This window comes from Desmodus rotundus, chromosome 11, assembly GCF_022682495.2.
Source record: "Desmodus rotundus isolate HL8 chromosome 11, HLdesRot8A.1, whole genome shotgun sequence".
Lineage (NCBI taxonomy): Eukaryota > Metazoa > Chordata > Mammalia > Chiroptera > Phyllostomidae > Desmodus > Desmodus rotundus.
The window spans coordinates 79,139,657-79,157,479 of NC_071397.1; the positions used below are offsets into that span (position 1 = coordinate 79,139,657).

The following is a 17,823-nucleotide window of genomic DNA, read 5'->3' on the forward strand; positions in this document are numbered from 1 at the left end:
AAGCTGCACTACTCTACCTCTGCCCTGTAGGCTGCAGGGAGGGACCAAGCCATCAGCGGGACAGCAAGGCCGGAGGGCAGCAGGAGGCCCAGACGACATGTGTGGGCCCGTCTTTGGGCAGCTACACAAGGTTAGCACTCAGGCTGCAGGCTGAATGGCCACTGTTTAACGGTGCTCTGTGCAAGGCACTAAGGTCAAAGTGAATTCGTGGGCAATTAAGTAAACTTATCTACAAAAAAAATTGTTAACTTGTTCATTGAAATAATATAAATGAGGAAATTAAAAAATATTTCAGTGAAACAGTTTACCTACATATGAAAAAAACATACACAGAACATATATATATTATATATAAATTAAAAATTCATAAGACAATATTTGTCATCAATGCAAGTGACATATTTGAAATTATTTATTTTCTTCTATTCCAGTTTGTTTTTCAATGAAAATATTACTTGCAGTCAGTAGTATGTTGGAATTCTATTCAGTTAAGTTTTCAAAATTTTTGAGAGGCAGTTGACATTACATTGATAATTAGAAATTAGCTAATTGAAGATTATTTCTAATATATACCAAGAAAATTATTAAATTCTATAAATCAGGACTTTTCTTTTTTCAGAACCAGGTGTTAAACATTTACCAGCACACCAATGGTTAATGACCACTTAATCAAAATCACAAGTTATCAATGGGTCTCAACTTACAGTTGAAAAGACACTGAGTAACAAATACCATATAGAGTTTCCTGTACCCAGAGACCTCCCCACCTGATAAGTGTTAGTTTTCTTCTTTGTTTCCTTCTCTCACTTCTCTATTATTCAAACATATATGTACAAATATTAAGCAAAAAATGAATGATGGATTCAAAACACAACTTCTTGGATTATATATTTCACATTAATTAAAAGTCAGAATACCAATTGGCAACCCAAAATGTGGATGAGCCTAAGGAAGAAAGGAAGGCACTGAATAGCATTTGCCTGCTAATAAAATAGAAATTGTTATAATTAAGATGATACCTACAGGAACCCGTTGGTTGACTCTGTGGCCTCAAGTTACACAATTTCCATTTCTCTTCCATTTTAAAAACGTTTAACCTCACAACCATAACATGTAGTCAAGGCTTAACTCTCAGCTAACTGATGACTGATTCCTGACAGCATGTGCAGTTTTTAAATTGTTAATTCCATATTTATTTACCTATAATTTTTAGTTATTGATATGTCAAAATACATCTGGTCAGACACCGAAGGAGAAAAAGTGAATGGAACTATCACGCAAGGTGTGCATGGTGGTGAAGGGGCAGCAGTCCTCAAGCTCAGCTGCGTTTGCTCCCTTTCCCGTATTTAAAAGATTTTGTGTGTCTTCTTCACCCCTCTCCTGCCTTTTTTCATCTTCTTTCACCTTTCTAACATTCTTTTTTTCTCTATCTGGAAGTAGTGTGCATATGAAGTATGATGAAAAGGAGCGATTTTTGGTCCAAAATGATTCCTCTCTTTTTCCTAAAGTCTTAGAAACTAAGAGCTTTCCATGATAGTCAAAATATCACACACACACACACACACACAATACACACACACACTTTAAGTGACTTCTTTGTTCTAGTTCCAGTTCTTTTTCTTCAATTCACTCATACAGAATAAGCCTATTCAGTTTCTTTTTGAGTAAATAAATTAGTGTTATGGAAATGTGAGGTGAAAACTTTACCTAGTAAAATGTACTTAAGTGCTCTGCGAAACCAGGGATAGAAGAAACCGTATATTAAGGGATTACAGGTGGAATTAAAATAGCCAAACCATGTCAAAGCATCAAACAAAACTCCCGGAGTGGAGAAGTTCAAAAAGGGATCCAATAAAATTGTGAAGAAACAGGGAAACCAACAGAGTAAGAAAACACCCATCACTATCCCTAAAGTTTTAGCTGCTTTTTTGTCTTTCTTCATTTGATTATTTTGATTTTCTGATACGTTGTTGATCGCACGAGCATGTTTTCTGGATACTGCAAAAATTTTGCTGTAAATCCCCACCATCACAGACCCAGGAGTGAAGAAACCCGCCATAAACATGGTGGTCCCCCATAACTTGTTGAACATTACTGGGCAGGCACTGGAACAAGCGACCAAGATGTCATAGCCCTCTATTCCATCAGCGTAGGCCTCTGAGAAGACCACTCCAAAGGCAAATGCCCCGGGGACTGCCCAGCAGAGAAGGAGCAACCGTTTAATGACTGCAATCGTCATTCTGGTGGAGTACCGCAAAGGGTAACAGATAGCATAATATCTATCAATGGCCACGGAGCAAAGATGGAAAATGGACGTTATGCTAAGCATCAAGTCAAAACTATAATGGATCTTGCAAAATGTGAGCCCGAAATACCAGCAGTTCTCCACCGATCTGATCATACTGTATGGCATGATGGTGAACCCCAGGAGGAAATCAGTGACCGCCATGGAGAGGATGAGGAGGTTGGTCGGTGTGTGCAGCTGCTTGAAGTAGGAAATGGAAATTATCATGGTAAGGTTGCCGAAGACCGTGATGAATATGGCTCCTGCCATAAATGAGTACATGGCGGTGCGGACACCCAGCGGCCTTTCGTTTTCTGGGCAAGATCCATTTCCATATTCAGAGCAATTGAATGTTTCCTTCAGAAAAAGCAAGAACACATGGAATTTTGTCCAATAATAGATAAATTTTTCTATGTTTTATATAGTTTTCCTAGAAGAACTCTAGAAAGACTAAAAGACTCAAGGAACATAATTTATGCTAAAATACTTACTTATGATGTTTTTATTTGTTTATTTTAATCTTTATTCACAACTTCATAGAATTTTAATGAGTTTAAATGATTGTTGTTTATACCTTCCTTGATTCAGATTATACCACCAAAATTTGGAAAGCTCTTACTTTATTATGCCAGGGTCTGAAATTTAAAAGGAAAAGAAGATGAAGAAGGAAGTGGAGGAGGAGGAGAACCAAGTTTATTATTGAACTTATTATAATTGATCCTCCTTGTACATGTAGGAAGGCTAGATATCCAGTGAAAAATACATTCACTTCTCCGTCATATGAGTCAGGAACACAAAGTCAGATTTGATTTGATTGGGGCCCATAACTTTGTGGGACCAGGAGGTTATTATTTGAAACTCATTTTAGTTAAGTGTTCCATTATTTTCATTATGTTTCATTTTTTATGCTGAAGTTGTTTGAAAGAGGAAGAATCATGTAAGGATGTCTAATGATCTGGCAGAATCATCCTCTTCAGCCAATCATGAAGCCTTTCGAAGCATCTCACCCGCCAGAGCAGCTAAAGGAGAGGGGGCAAAGGCCAAAGCTGGACTACTTTCACTTCTTCGTGAAGAGGAACTGCACCTCCCCAGTGCCTCTTCTCCAAGCCTCATGCAATGAGCAATAGACAATAATAACAGCCTGACAAGTTCCTCTCTGTGGGTCACGTAGAGAGCTAGGAGCAGATGATTAGAAAGCTTTAGGAAAGCGAGCCATCTCCACTGCAATAAAAACAAGTGATTCATGCTCTCCTTGTATTGGCCCAGTATCTTCCTTTTGCATGTAAAAATCAGCACGTATAAAAAGCATTATTAAATACAAAGCATAACTATTTTCTTAAATTTTTTATTTATTGATTTGTGAGAGAGAAACATTGATGTGTTTTTCCACTTATTTATGTATTCATTGGTTGAGTCTTGTATGTGCCTTGGCCAGGAATTGAACTCACAACCTTGGCATATTGACATGACGCTCTAACCAGCTAAGTTACCCAGCCAGGGACAAAGCATAACTATTAATACAGCAGAAATCCTTTAGCCATCAATGACTTCACACATATGAGACCGGACCAATTACTAATAGATAAAGCAATAAGTTCTCAGCCTCTGTGATATAAGGCTACCATCACACGTAACTGTTTATTGAATGCCTACAATACACAAGACACAATGAAAGGAACGAGGAAGAATAAACTAGTCCTGCCTGCAGAAAGTCTACAAAACAGCTGGAGACAAAAGACAACAACATGTAAAAACTAAATGATCTTGCACCACAGATAAAAAGTAACGGTGGTGATAAATTGGCCAAAGAGAGATCTAGGCAGAATGTGAAATCAAACATCAAAAATGGGCTAGGAAATTTCAGGCTGAGGCAGACAAGAATATTCCCACTGAGGGCGGGACTTTCAACTTGCTCTCAAGGGGTAAGGGGGATTTGAGCAGAAGAGAAAAAAGTCTATTCCAAGATGAAAGGTCGGGTAAAGAAAAAGCACCAAGATTTTTGGAGGCATTTGAAAGCCACTCTCAGGGTCTCTGAAACAGCAGAGAAAATAGGGGTTTGAAGAGACAATAGGGTGGGCAAGGAGAGAGTTTCCAGTTTTGTTGCTGACCTCCAAAGCTGTGTTCCTGACCACATATAGTCAAAGGAACTCTTACACTTGGCTCTCAAATTTGAATAGTGATTTTAAAAAGAAAGAAAATAAAGCAATTAAGTTAACTACAGGAGAATGAATGCAGATTTGAAATTAAAAGCTCTCTCCTGATTGTTAAGTGTTCGATATTGGGAAACTAGTTTTCTCCTCCTTTCTGCTCTGGAGTCACATCCCTACCTGGGCAGAACCAGTGACCTAACTGTGAGAATGGACACATTTTAGCAATGGAAGTAAAGATGGAGAAGGAGGGATATGGGTGATACGACCGAATTATAGGAATGCTACCCAACTGCCTTTGGGATCTCCAAGTAATGCCCTGATGGCTATTTACAGAAACAACAGACTTATTTCTGAAAAATGTTTTGATCAAAACATTTTTATCCAAAATTTCTAAACATGTACAACTGATTCTCAAATGTTATTCATTCTTAGCAGGTAGCATAGGGATTTCTAATATGTATATAGCATTTCTGTCTTTTTCCTCCTAGAACATCCCAGGAAAAAGAAAAGGTAGAAGAAAATGAGAAGCAAGGAATTTACCCCCATCTTGGTACCACATTTTTCTACTGCTTCTCACTTTGTGTGAGCCACCCGAGGACCAGTAGTGAATTCACCACAGAGGAAAATACTGGGAGAAATTGCAGTCTTATGAAAGAGAAGGGAAGGTTTAAATCACCTTCAGTTAATTCATTAAAGAGCATAGGAGAGCCAAAGAAAATTCTGTTAGTTTATTTTTAAATCACTTTACTTCTTGAAAAGAAAATCTAAGAGAAATAACAATTTCATTTTAATGAAAATGGCATACACACAATATTTTTGTGCTACAGGCAACTCCACAACATTTTAAAATTTAATTCCAAACTTCTCTGTGTTCATGGCCTAGTGACATATTATTAATCACCCTACCATTCCACTGTTGGAAAGTCTTCCTCAGTTCTTTTAACCTTCAAAGTCATGGGGTGACTGTAATAAAGTTCTTTGAAACACATAATGTGACACATACATTAGTATTTGTGTCCCTCATGCATTCGCTACAGAGCAGACAGGAACACATTAAATGAATATTTGGTGAGTTCATCAAACAGTGCTTTTAAGTAACTTCCATTCATCATTCTCCACAGTGCATTTGGCATGTTTCTCGCACGTGACATCCATCATCATTTTAACCCTTTTAATGGCTATATTGTTCACACCTTTCAGATTGCTTGTCTGTGAAAGCTAAATGCATAAAACAATATTTCCGAGGTTATATTCTGTGTCTTTTTTCCTACTTTTTAAACCTGTTAATATAAATACACAGATACATGGATTGCAACAAAATTAAATGGGAAATCTGGTCTTTTCTCCATCACTGTTGTATTTCTACAAAAAGCACAAAGATGAAAGATTTGGGACATAATGAATTTCTTGTCCATTCAGTGTATGAATAAATACTATATCTAAACTTTATTCTACTGAATTATTAAAATAAAAGTGTCTTTTGCATTTTTTCAAGGAAGCAATTAAATTGCAGGACCATGGCCACGATAATAAAGAATTCTCTGATTTTTCTAATGTGATCTCATTTCTTTTTAACTTATCATTACATTTGGTAAGTGCTTTTATATTAAATATTCCTCTGCTTGGGCAACCACTTTTTAAACTTCTAAGGGACTTCACAAAGTCTTTCTCCCTGCTAATCATTCTTTCTGTTTTCCTTGAATTCTTTTTCCCTTACTCAAGCTATTGATTTCTTTCAGTCATTCAATTTCTATTAAATATTAAATGTAATGAATCTCAACATATTAAATAATACATATTAACAGCCTTAGCATAATGCCTCATACATAAAGAGCTCTATCAAAGGTAACTTTCCTCTCCTGCTTCTTCCTTCCTCCCTCGTTAGGATGAACACTACATTCAATAACGCATTTGAACAGAAAAAGATTTCTCCCGAGAAAGTAAAGGTGTGGGGTTATATGTAAAAAGCCCAGGTAATTGCTTTAACTTTCTGCTTCACTTGGGTGAACACCATAGTTTACTCAACCACTTAGGAAGAGGTAACTTGCCCAAGACTCCAAATCTTCTTCCCAGGAAATATGGGGCACTGCCCAAAGGCAACACACCATCCTTGTTCACAGGGTTAAAAGGCTCTGTCTTTTATCATAAATTTTTCTTAAAACTTGCACATATAAGCTTCCATATTCCTACGCATTCTCTCTCTGCACATAAGCCAAAAGCAAGAATAGAAGAATCAATATGCCAGCAATACAACTGCATTAGGGTGACAATTTACTTCTTAAGAAAACCTCAAAGAAGAGAAAACACAGATCAGTCCTTGTTCATCCCTTCTCTACATACCTGTTGCACTGTAGAAGATTCCATTGTTAATTAGACTCCTTACTGAAGAAACTTTATTTCTTTGTTTCTTTCTAACTCTTGTGACTGCTTATATGGAACTAGAAAACCTGAACTATGTGGATTGTGCTATTCAATAACTTAACAATTAGTCTCAAGGGAATTGGGTCTGAAAAGACTTTTTTTAAGCAAAAATTAACCCTGCCTTTCTAAAGTTTAATAGCTTAATGAGCCTAAACCACTCCATCCTCTCAGGAGTCTCGGCTTACCTAAGTTTTCATCACCTGCGTCTCTGAAGGTTCTCAGTCTGCTATTATATACCCACTGTTGGGCAAATCTGATCAACTGGGTTACTGGTGGCTTTAAGGAACCTAATCCAACCACACTGGGTGGGATCAGAGGTTCATTTAGAAAAATAGATGCGTGCCCTCCACCTCTTTAGAAAATCTGAGACTATCCCCGTCTACATTTTGTTTCATAGTCTAGTCACTGAGAAGAGGCCTTACCCCGCATTGGTTTTCTCTTTTGTCCTTTGTATAAATCCCTCTGAAAGAATAAATCTAATCAATCCTCAGACCCAGAGAAGGGCGCATAATTATTATCTCTTAAAGGAACTCACATGATGATGCCAACCCTTCTCAGATGCTACTGGCTTAAATCTACTCACGCGTGTTAAAGGCTCTACTTCTTTGTGTTCTTTTAAAATGTGTAGGTTTATTCTTCACTGATGGGACAGCCTTGGAAGGCAGCATACTGGAGAAGTAGACAAACTATAATACTGGTCACTGGAAGACGTCAGGGTCCAGCTTGAATTATCATCTTGCCTGCTCTATGTAATCTGCCAGCTTGGCTCAGGGCTTCTGCTTCGGCATGCAATGTTCACGGCCACGTGGGGAACTGGACTCCAAAGGGCCCACACTTGGGTTAATGCTTTGCAGTCACCCTCCTGAAATTTTTAATCATTTTTTAACAAAGCACTCTGCATTTTAATTTTACAAAAGCATTCACAAATGATGTAGTTGGTCTTGGCTCAGGAGATCGTTTTGAAGTTATGACAAAGAGTAACTAAAAATATTTATTTTCATTTCAGAACAGATTCATATTTACAGTATGTTATGATGAGAAAAATGTATGGGAAAGGATTTCAAATGAAAGTTTTACAAACAGTGCAGTTGTTTGCCAGGAGGTAGAACTTAATTTCTTTAATACCAGACAATGTTACTATCAAAAGTTGCCAGGAACTTCTATCTTTGCCAGTCATTTTGGATAAACCTTCCTGATTCTGTAAAGAACTATTTAAGCGTTCCCTTCAATTACCTGTATTTTATGCCAGTACCAGGCACCCCAATGTTCATAGCAGCACAATTTACAATAGCCAAGTACTGGAAGCAACCGAAGTGCCCATCAGCAAACGAGTGGATCCAAAAACTATGGTATATTTACACAATGGAATTCTACGCAGCAGAGAGAAAGAAGGAGCTTATACCCTTTGCAACAGCATGGATGAAACTGGAGAGCATTATGCTAAGTGAAATAAGCCAGGAAGTGAGGGACAAGTACCATATGATCTCACCTTTAACTGGAACATAAGCAATAGAAGAAAAAAGCAAACAAAATATAACCAGAGACATTGAAGTTAAGAACAATCTAACAATAGCCAGGGCGGGGGTGGGGGGAGGGGGCGGGGATAGTGGGAAGAGGGTATTACAGGAACTACTATAAAGGACACATGGACAAAACCAAGGGGGAGGGTGGAGAGGGGGGAGGGAGGTGGGTTCACCTGGGGTGGGGTAGAGGGATGGGGAGAAAAGGCATACAACTGTAATTGCATAACAATTAAAAAAAAAAAAAAAAATTACCTGTATTTTGCCGTGTATAATGTACACCCATGGTTTTTGTGAGCATTGCAAGTGAGATTATTATACCCAGAGCATGTTAATTGTTAAACCCAAGTATAATGCGCATCCTTATTTTTCCCTCAAAAATTTGGGCAAAAAGGCGTGCATTATACATGGCAAAATACAGGAGGTAGATGGCAGATGAGTAGCAGGGGAAGGTTAGAACTTAAATTGTAATTTTTAAAGAGCTAAGAATCCAGCATAGAGCAAAAGCAATCAGTCTTGTACTCTTCCCTGTTGAGGTTCACTGCAATTCGAGTATATCCAGTAAACTAAAATACACCACTTTAGGCAGGCTGGCAAGAAAAATCATAAGGGCTTTCCTGACTGGCACTGACCATGAGGGAGGGTGGGAGGACTGACGGAGCAGGCAGGGTCAAAAACAAATCCTAGAAACAACATATGGCTGAGCCTTGAAAACTGGCTGAGCTGGTTCTTCTGAACCAGCCTCTCTGATCCAAAGCGCAAGATCTGAAAGAAAGAGCTCTTTGGTGAACGTAAGTGTAATGAGCGCCCGCTCACTCTCCTTTCTAAGCCCTTGGGAATAGTAGCTTCCCCTGCAAGTCCATTAACCCCACAGCACTGCCGATGGAATGGCATCATCTTCTAACTTGAACAGTGACACCTTGTGGCAATTTAGGAGAAATGATTCAGTCCCCAGTAAAAGACCCAAAAAGAAATGGGAAAGCTGGCTAACTACTTCAAATAATACAAGGAGATATGATCTTATTTTGTATCTCAAGCTGGGGCAAAGGGATACATCAATAATGTAAGGTTTCACATTTTTAATGGAACTCACATGTGTAGAACTTGAATTAATCACAATCATGCTACTCATGTCTTGCTTGCTTTGTTTGTAACATAATAAACACACATGACTATGAACTAAGTTGACAATAGTTTACATCAATAAGCTGATATAGTTAAATTGAACTTAGTAGACAATGGTTAAATAGGAGAAAAAAGTGACTGAACTATAAGACTGAATAGACCTGTATGTTACTTTCTGCCAATCACCCCAGGTAGCTACTATCTTGAATTTTATGTTTATTGTTTTGGGTGTTCTTTTAATAGCTTTATCACATATATTTGTATTAACTAAATTAAAGTATTCAGGGGATAACTTGTTTTTTGAACTCTATATAAAATAGATATTATGTACTTTGTTGTCTTTTAGAATTTGTTTTGCTCTTATTTTTTAACTCAACTTTATGCTATATGTATCTGTAGTTCTTTCTTTTTCACTACCTTATAATAATTTATTTATTTTTTCTCCTATCGATGGATATTTGAATTATTTCTAGTTCTTTCGCTATTTTCAACAGTGATGTTTTTAACATTCTTGGGCAAGTCTCTTGCCACATATATCCAAGAGATTTTCTTGGAAATATACATGAGCAAGTAATTGCAGAATCGACACGAATGTGAATATTTGGCTTCACAAGACTAAAACAAACTGTATTCCAAAATGGCTGCATTAATTTGCATTCTTACAATCAATATGTAGAAATTCTGATGACCTACATCTAACATGGTATTGTCAAGATGAAATTCTTGACAATTTAATGAGTAAAAAATGGTATTTTCTTGTAGTCTTAATGTGCATTTTCTTGATTACCAATGAGATAAAACATTTATTCATATGTGTATTATCCTTAATTGTTTCTCCTTCTGTGAAATCCTATCATTACTTTTGCTTATTTTCCAAAATATAAGAATATAGAAATTTGGAGAAGAAAAACAAAAAACATATTCCAAACAAATATAAACCAAAGGTGGGAGAGAGAGAGAGAGTTTCGTTAAGCTTGGATTATATCATCTTGGGTTTGAGAAGGACCAGGTGCTTTTTCAAACGAACCAATCAATTTTCCAATCCTCCGTTACGGTCCGGTCATCCCCCTAACTAACCCATTTCCTAGATCTTCCAGAAAGTGTGTGACCCTTACCCAGTCTGATCCTTTTCTCAGGCTAGTCTCTGCCCCTCATGGACACCATCTTAGTTCTTACTGTGCCTGCCTCATGGTGGAAGGAACCTCCCCACTGCACCCCCCTGGCCACCTTGGCTTCTCCTGGCTGTGAACCCAGCAGAGGAGTGTCTCCTGCTGTTTTTCTTCCTCCTTGTTAATGCCTGGTAATGATCCTTCTTGCCCCCTTCCTGTCTGCTGCGGGGGGTGGGGGTGGGTGGGGGGGTTGCGGGGTTAGGTCCTAAGGGCGGAGGATGCAGTGGTCCCCTGGCCAGTGTGTAAAGCTGTAGCTTCCTAGGGAAGCAAGCTTATCATGTGACTCTGCTCCCTACTAGATTAGGTTTCTTAGTGTCTGATCCCCTGTGCTCTCCTCTTTCATTAATATCTATCCCTCTATACTAACATTAGAATATCACTTAAAGTAATGCACCACATTATTGGATTAAGAGAGAATAATCATTTGATTATTTCAGTGAACACATGGTAAAATGCAAATCTATTTATCAAAATAAAAACCTCTCATCAAACTAGGGAAAAAACAATTTCTTTAATCTATCTAGGAGTATACATAAAAATTAAAAATTTCAACAAACATCGTACTTAATGATGAAACACTAAGAGTATTCCTGTGAGGATGAGACATAAGGCTAAAAACCCTGTAAAACCCCTTCAATGCCCTTCTTTTGCTATGGGCTTTAGCCAGTGCAGAAACACAGGAGAGAAATGTACAGGGATTAGAAAGAAACAATGATTGGGGGAAAGAAAAAACCTGCTATTATTGACAAGTGATATGAATGTCTCTAAAAATATCTAAAATTACACTTACATTTACAGAATTTGGGAGAGATTAGCAAGATTGCTATTTTTAAAAAATCAGTATACAGAAATATATTGCTTTTCTAGCAACAGAAAGAAAGTATTATGAATTATAACTTTAAAAAGTTTATATTTATAACATGATTAAAAAATGTTTTAAGAATGGGAAAAGAGGTCAGGGGATTAAGAAGTACAAATAGGTAGTTACAGAATAGCCATGGGGATGTAAAGTACGATATAGGCAATGGAGTCTCCAAAGAAGTTATACCACAACCCAAGGGCATGAACAATGGTGGGAGGATTGCCTGAGGGACGGGGTGGTGGGTGGGGTGGGAAAAGGGAGAGAAATGGGAACAATGGTAATAGCATAATCAATAAACTGTAATTAAAAATTAAAAATTAAAAGTAACCTTAAAAATAAATGTGAAAGTTTTTTATGAAAAAAGTTTAAGCTATTAGAAGACACAAATGAAGATGTAAATAAATGAAGAAATATGCCATATTCAGGGATTGGAAGAACAACCGTGGTAAAGGTGATAATTTTCTTCAAAACAATCTAGATTTAATGCTCTATCAAAATGTCAAATGTGTGTGTACGTGTTGTTTACCTAATTGTTTCAAAAATGTATAAGGAATTACAGAAGGTTACATAAATCTAAACTCTCCAAATGAAGAAGAAGAAAAGGAAAAAGAAGAGAAAAAGGAAAAAATGAGGTGAAGGAAATATTCTTTAACATATTTAAAGACAATATAAAGTTATAGTAATTAAGACAGTATACTATTGGTACAGGAACAAATAAACAGATCAATGGAGACTTTAAAGAGCATAAAAATATATATTTTTCCCAATACGTACAGAAACAATTTATTGTATCACCAACAACAGATTAAAGAAGAATGTTTAGATTTTTCAATAAATGGTGCTAGGACAATTAATTATACAGAAAATAAATGGAGTTGGAACCTATTTCACACTGCACACAATAATCAATTCCAGAATTAAGGTGAATTAAAATCCTAAATATAAAAGGAAAAGTTATAAAACTCTCCAAAGACAACATAGGAAAAAATTTTTAATGATCTCATATTAAGGAAGGATTACTGAAGTCACGAAAAGCACAAAACCAAGAAAACAATGAGTAAATTTGACTACATGAGGATGAAGAAGTTATGTTTATAAAAGATATCCTAAGAAACTTAAAAAATAATCCACTAACAGGAAGAATATATTTGTCACACATGTAATTGACAAAGAGTTAGCATAGCTATGCAAAGAACTAAAAGTCAGTATGAAAAAACTTTAAATATGTTATTTTTCCTAACCTGAGTATAGGCTGCAAGGATGCTCACTGTGATTTTTATGCCTAACTTTTATACCTTACATATTTATGTTAAATATTTCACTCGATATTTACTTGAAACTAATTGATTTGTAAAGACAGATCATCACAAGGCAATGTGTTATATGCAACCATAGAACCATGCCTGAACTGCTTTTGGGGATGAGAAAGGGAAGCATATGTTGTCCTGAGCAGGGAAAGCTTCAGAAAAGAGTTACGCTGAAGGTAAATGAGTAAACAAACTGGTGAGGGACATTATGAACAGCAATCGAGTCTTCAAAGGCTGGGAGTTCTAAAAAGATGCATAGTTTTCAGGAAATGTAGGTAACTTAGTGGGACTTAAATGAAATAAACTTATAAAAGTAGGAGATATAGATAGAAAAGTAGGCAGAACAGACCAGAGAATGTCTTGTGCTAGCCAAGCAATTTGGACACTGTGATATAACTAATACAAAAGTTACTACAAAGCCACATAAGGCTGTTCAACATTTGAATTAGGGACCAAATTTGGGCTTTAGATACTCAATGGCTCCCATGTAGAGAATGGACTGAAGTGGTCAAGACTTGAGGAATGAAACCAATAGTGGGATTTATCCAAAGTGCATGGGAGAGAAAGCTAAGACCTGAATTAAGATGCGTTGCCCACACTGGGGCGGGTGTGGAGTATAAGGAGAAGGAGAAGTCAAGGATTGCTCACCGATTTCCAGCTTGAGCAATTCCAAGGATAATGGTGTGATGTAATAGAGAGCATGGGAGGAGAAGCTTGGATAACGGAATGATTTAGTTTGGTTTAGCACTTGTATAGAATTGTGGGTGCCTACTGAAGAGGAACAAAAACACCAGGGTATTTTCTGTGTTTTGACTGGATAAAAAGAAAAATTGGGAGACGGCAGTAAGGGCCTGATCACAGCAATGACCTTCAGGGTTAGCTGTGTCAGTGATATAGAGTGACACAGAATACTGTGATCTGAGCTCAGAACTGATAGCCAGGAATATCCATATATACTCAAGTGCAGTTCAGTTGTAGTATTATTTTGTATCGGTTTTAGATGTGCAGCTTGGTGGTTAGACAATCGTGTACTTTCATGGTGTTCCCCATGCTATTTCCTGTTGGCACCCAGCTGGCACTATACCTCATTATCGCATTATTATTGACTACATTCACTATGCTGTACTCACACCCCTGTGGCTGTTTTGTAACTACCAATTTGTACTTCTCAATCCCTTTAGCCACGGATATATTTTTAATTCTATCTCTGCAACTATGAACCAGGTTGACAATGATCCAATGAATTATAAATAATAATAATAATGATGCCTCTAATTTATTGTCTATTGTGCTATGAACTATCTCCTGTGCATTAGGCAAATACTTGACAAATATAATCTCATTTCACTTCCAAAGAACTCATTTTGTTTCCATAAAATTCCCAGAAGAATGGAGAACATGTCGATCTTGTGCACATCTATATCCTTAGCATCCAGTTGACATAATGATGACATAATAGACAATTAATAAATACTTTTTGTGTGAATAATTAAATTATTTAATAAATGAACAAATCTTTACGACAACCCTGAAAGTTACCCATTATCCACTATACAACTAAGAAAACTAAAATTTAAAGAGGTTTAGTCAATTGCTTCCAGCTGTTGGACCTATTACCTAAATAGGTAATAATAACCAGTATTTGAGTATAAACTCAGGCCAATATGTTTCTAGATACATTACAAGCAATGATTCTGGTTTCTTTTGTCTGTGGTCCTTTTTGACCAAGGTAACAGGAGTGATGAAGAAGAGAATTTAGATGACTTAGTTACCCAGCTAATGACCATCATTTTCCATTTTGCTTTTTTACGTAGAACAAACCCAGTCATCTAGTGGTGTGTATTCAGACTCAGCATTGTGGTAAAAAATTCTACTGTGACGTTTTGCTCTGTTGCATTTTATTTTATTGTTCCTTGTCATATGAACCAGGGAAGGAAAACTAGGGGATGATCTGTGTGTTTTGCTTTATTCCCCAGAAGTTTATAAATTTCTGTACTTAGGAGAATCTGCAAACAAGGTGAAAACCTTTCGCCATCTGAAAATAAAGTTGTCAACATATTTCAAGCATATGATATCACTGTTTGCAAACTCTTGTGTTTGTTAAAAGTGAAGTCTAGTGAGAATTGCTAATAACGGTAATTAAATGTGTTGATTGGATATTTATCAATGCCCACTGCACTTCATTTACAGTTTGACGCTTTGAAGCTACAATTTGAGCCCATAGTCCAAAGAGACTAGTATAATCAACATTTCTCTCGCTTTCATTGCCCAACTTCTGAGTAAATAGAGACCAGAGAGCATCATTAACACATCAGCAGCTCTGCCTTGGTCGTGATGGGAAATCCTTTCACACTACGAGTCATTGGGGAAGAAGCTGTACTTACTGGAGGTAGGAAAACATTTACCACGAAACTTTATTTGAGGAAACAAATGTTTGGGGAATTCTCAGACTATTAAGCAAAGACAAAGTGTAAATCTGAGAAAGAAAACTTTGGCTGATGCAAGAGAAGTAAAACATATTCTGCATATGTATACAGTTATAAGAATATGAATTTATTGCCAAAATTAAACTCATCTAGGCACATCTGCTTAAACCTGGCTGGAGATAAAACTATGAATCCCATAGTTTCCCCACGGTGAGCCCCACTTCCAGAAGTGGGAAAGAGGGTAAAGTCTTAGCCAGACAAACGTGGGCTCTAATCTTTCTAACTTTTATTAGGTCTACCTATGTGGACACCTTCTTTTTCCTTATTCATGTATTTCTCTATAAAAAACATGCATTTTCCTAAAAAATGACTTCTTTGTGCCAGGTTTGGTGCTAAGCACAGGGCAAAACCATGAATAAAACACAGTGACAAACCAGCAATTTACAGTCCGCTGGGGACATTTTAACATAACAAGTGAGTGCACTGACAAGAAGTGCATGGGATATTTTGGGGATTATAAATAAATTCCTGGAGAGGTAATAACTTCCAAGATGAGCGTTTTAAAATGAGTAAACGTCAGCCAGTTAAGACAGGTAGAGTGGGGAAGGAAGCACTTCAGGCATGGGTTGGAGGGGCGGGTGTTGCAGGAGCAAAGGCACAAAGGGGAGAAAGTACGCAACTACAGACAGCTGGGGTTTGAACCCAGGCTTGTCCTGTGCCAAAGCCTGAGGGTGACCCTTGGTGCTTCAGGGCTCTACACAGACATGCTTTGCAGGGGTGTCCAACCTTCGGCCCACGGGCCGCATGCAGCCCAGGATGGCTGTGAATGTGGCCCAACACAGAATCATAAATTTACTTAAAACATTATGAGATTTTTTTGGTGATTATGTATCGCTAGGTATTTAATGTGTGACCTAAGACAACTCTTCTTCTTCCAGTGTGGCTCAGAGACGCCAGAAGTTTGGACACCCTTGCTAGGGCCTACAAAAAATGTTCATCCAAATTCACCAGATAGGCAGATAATAGTTATTTTGGAGATGAAATAGCAATGTTATATAAGTATGTGTAAATGTGTAGTTATTTTATATAAATATATATACACATTTTATGTATACTGTGTTTTAAAGAAATGAAAATCCCCAGTCTCTCAAACACACCTGATGCCAAACGCTGACACACAGCAGACCCACAGCACAGGAGTGTGTCAGGGGGTCAGCTCTCTGCTTTGCAGACCTTGGAGTACATCTCCGCTCCTATTTTTCATAACCATGACTGTGAAACATATTAGGAAAGAGAACGGTGTAATTCTACACTGACTTTTGAAAGAAAAAGCCACGTTTGCCTACGTCAACTTCTCTGTGTACACTACCTTAGCATATTCTGAGTGAGCACCACCATCGCACATACCAATAAAATGGCAAGAAAAAATTCTAATGATGTATGTAGGCTGAGTGTTTTCATGTGCAAAGCCCACGCTAGACAGTGTCTCACCTAATAATCAACAGTCCAGTGAGGGCAGGTAGCACTATTGTCCTCATCCTCTAGTGAGTAAACTGAGGTTTAGAACTTTTAAGTAACTTTGTCCAAATAAGAGCTGATAAATATTGGAGCCAGAATTGGAACCCATTGGCCTCTGGCTCCCAAGCTTGCCCTCTTCACCACAGATCAGCTTCTTGGTATAGGGCCTAAGTGTCCGCATTATTTATATTTATATCATAGCTCCTGAGAAACACTACTTTAACACATCCCATTGTGAAAACGTTGACCAATAAACAAAGTTTAGATTTTATCATCTCAGTTATTGCTTATCTGACTGTTAGATTAAAGAAGAAGAAAGTTTGCCATTGATAAACCGTTGCGATTAGCTTAACCTAAACTTCTGCCACTTTATTCAATATGTATGGTGATAACTTTTAATTTGTGTGAGTCAGTGATTTCCTTCTCTTGGGAGAAATCAAAGACAGAAACAAATTAGATGCTGAGGCTGATAAAGACTTCACAGTAGAACCATTCCCAATGGAACATTCTAGCAAAGACAGAACGTTGGAGCAACATAGATTTCACTGAGACTTTAGAGACTGGGAGAGGGGTTTTAGGAGGAGGAGTTTGGGGGTGTGGGGGAAAAGGTCAAGACAAATTTACTTCCTTTGAATACTTTTTACAGCGGCCCTGTACACAATAACCTGCATTGAAACGCTGGGAAGTGCACATATGCCTTAGCGTCATCTGATCTTTCCATTGTGTACATTGTTTTGGTGCAGCACTCAAAATATCTCTCCGAATAATAGTTGTGTTGGTACATTTTATAGCCAGCTAAATTAAAAAATGCTAATCATTCTTCGTGTATCTTTATACATTTAAGTTAAAATGTAAGCTCTTGTTGACAATGTACAACTAAACAGAAACTGTGACTCACCAGAATCCACAATGAATTGAAGTTCACATGGTTTGCCCTACTTCCTTGACAAATATTTACGACTCTACAAACATTGGATTATTGACTTCAAGAACCAAGCCTAAAATCAGGATGGAATTTCCAGGGCCTTATTTTTATTAACA

The 17,823-nt window shown here is 37.4% G+C and overlaps 2 protein-coding genes across 7 annotated transcripts in view; both read right to left on the minus strand.

The window, feature by feature from the left end:
- LOC112297372 (trace amine-associated receptor 3) overlaps positions 1–17,823 on the minus strand; it is a 43,642-nt gene that overhangs the window by 10,601 nt on the left and 15,218 nt on the right. The window contains exon 1 of one of the 6 annotated variants that reach the window (XM_071219635.1): positions 6,775–6,826. The exons of 4 other annotated variants lie outside the window; for them this stretch is intronic. The gene's annotated coding sequence lies outside the window, so the exon portion shown is untranslated. Of the gene's footprint in view, positions 1–2,375; positions 2,512–6,774; positions 6,827–17,823 lie in introns of those variants that run through there. One more of the 6 variants, XM_071219636.1, reaches the window with a different exon arrangement.
- On the minus strand, positions 1,488–6,905 carry LOC112297373 (trace amine-associated receptor 2). Its single transcript, XM_045188784.3, has 2 exons — positions 6,775–6,905; positions 1,488–2,641 (listed from the first exon to the last, which is right to left on the minus strand). The coding sequence occupies exons 1-2, from the start codon at positions 6,796–6,798 to the stop codon at positions 1,646–1,648; spliced, it is 1,020 nt and encodes a 339-aa protein (XP_045044719.2). The 5' UTR covers positions 6,799–6,905; the 3' UTR covers positions 1,488–1,645.

What these genes read in the sequence shown, in the direction of transcription:
- LOC112297373 (XM_045188784.3), bottom strand. Translation starts at nt 6,798, where the DNA reads ATGGAATCTTCTACAGTGCAACAG. An exon ending in AATCTTCTACAGTGCAACAG is followed by an intron (nt 2,642 to 6,774) that starts GTATGTAGAGAA and finishes CTTTTTCTGAAG; the next exon opens with GAAACATTCAATTGCTCTGA.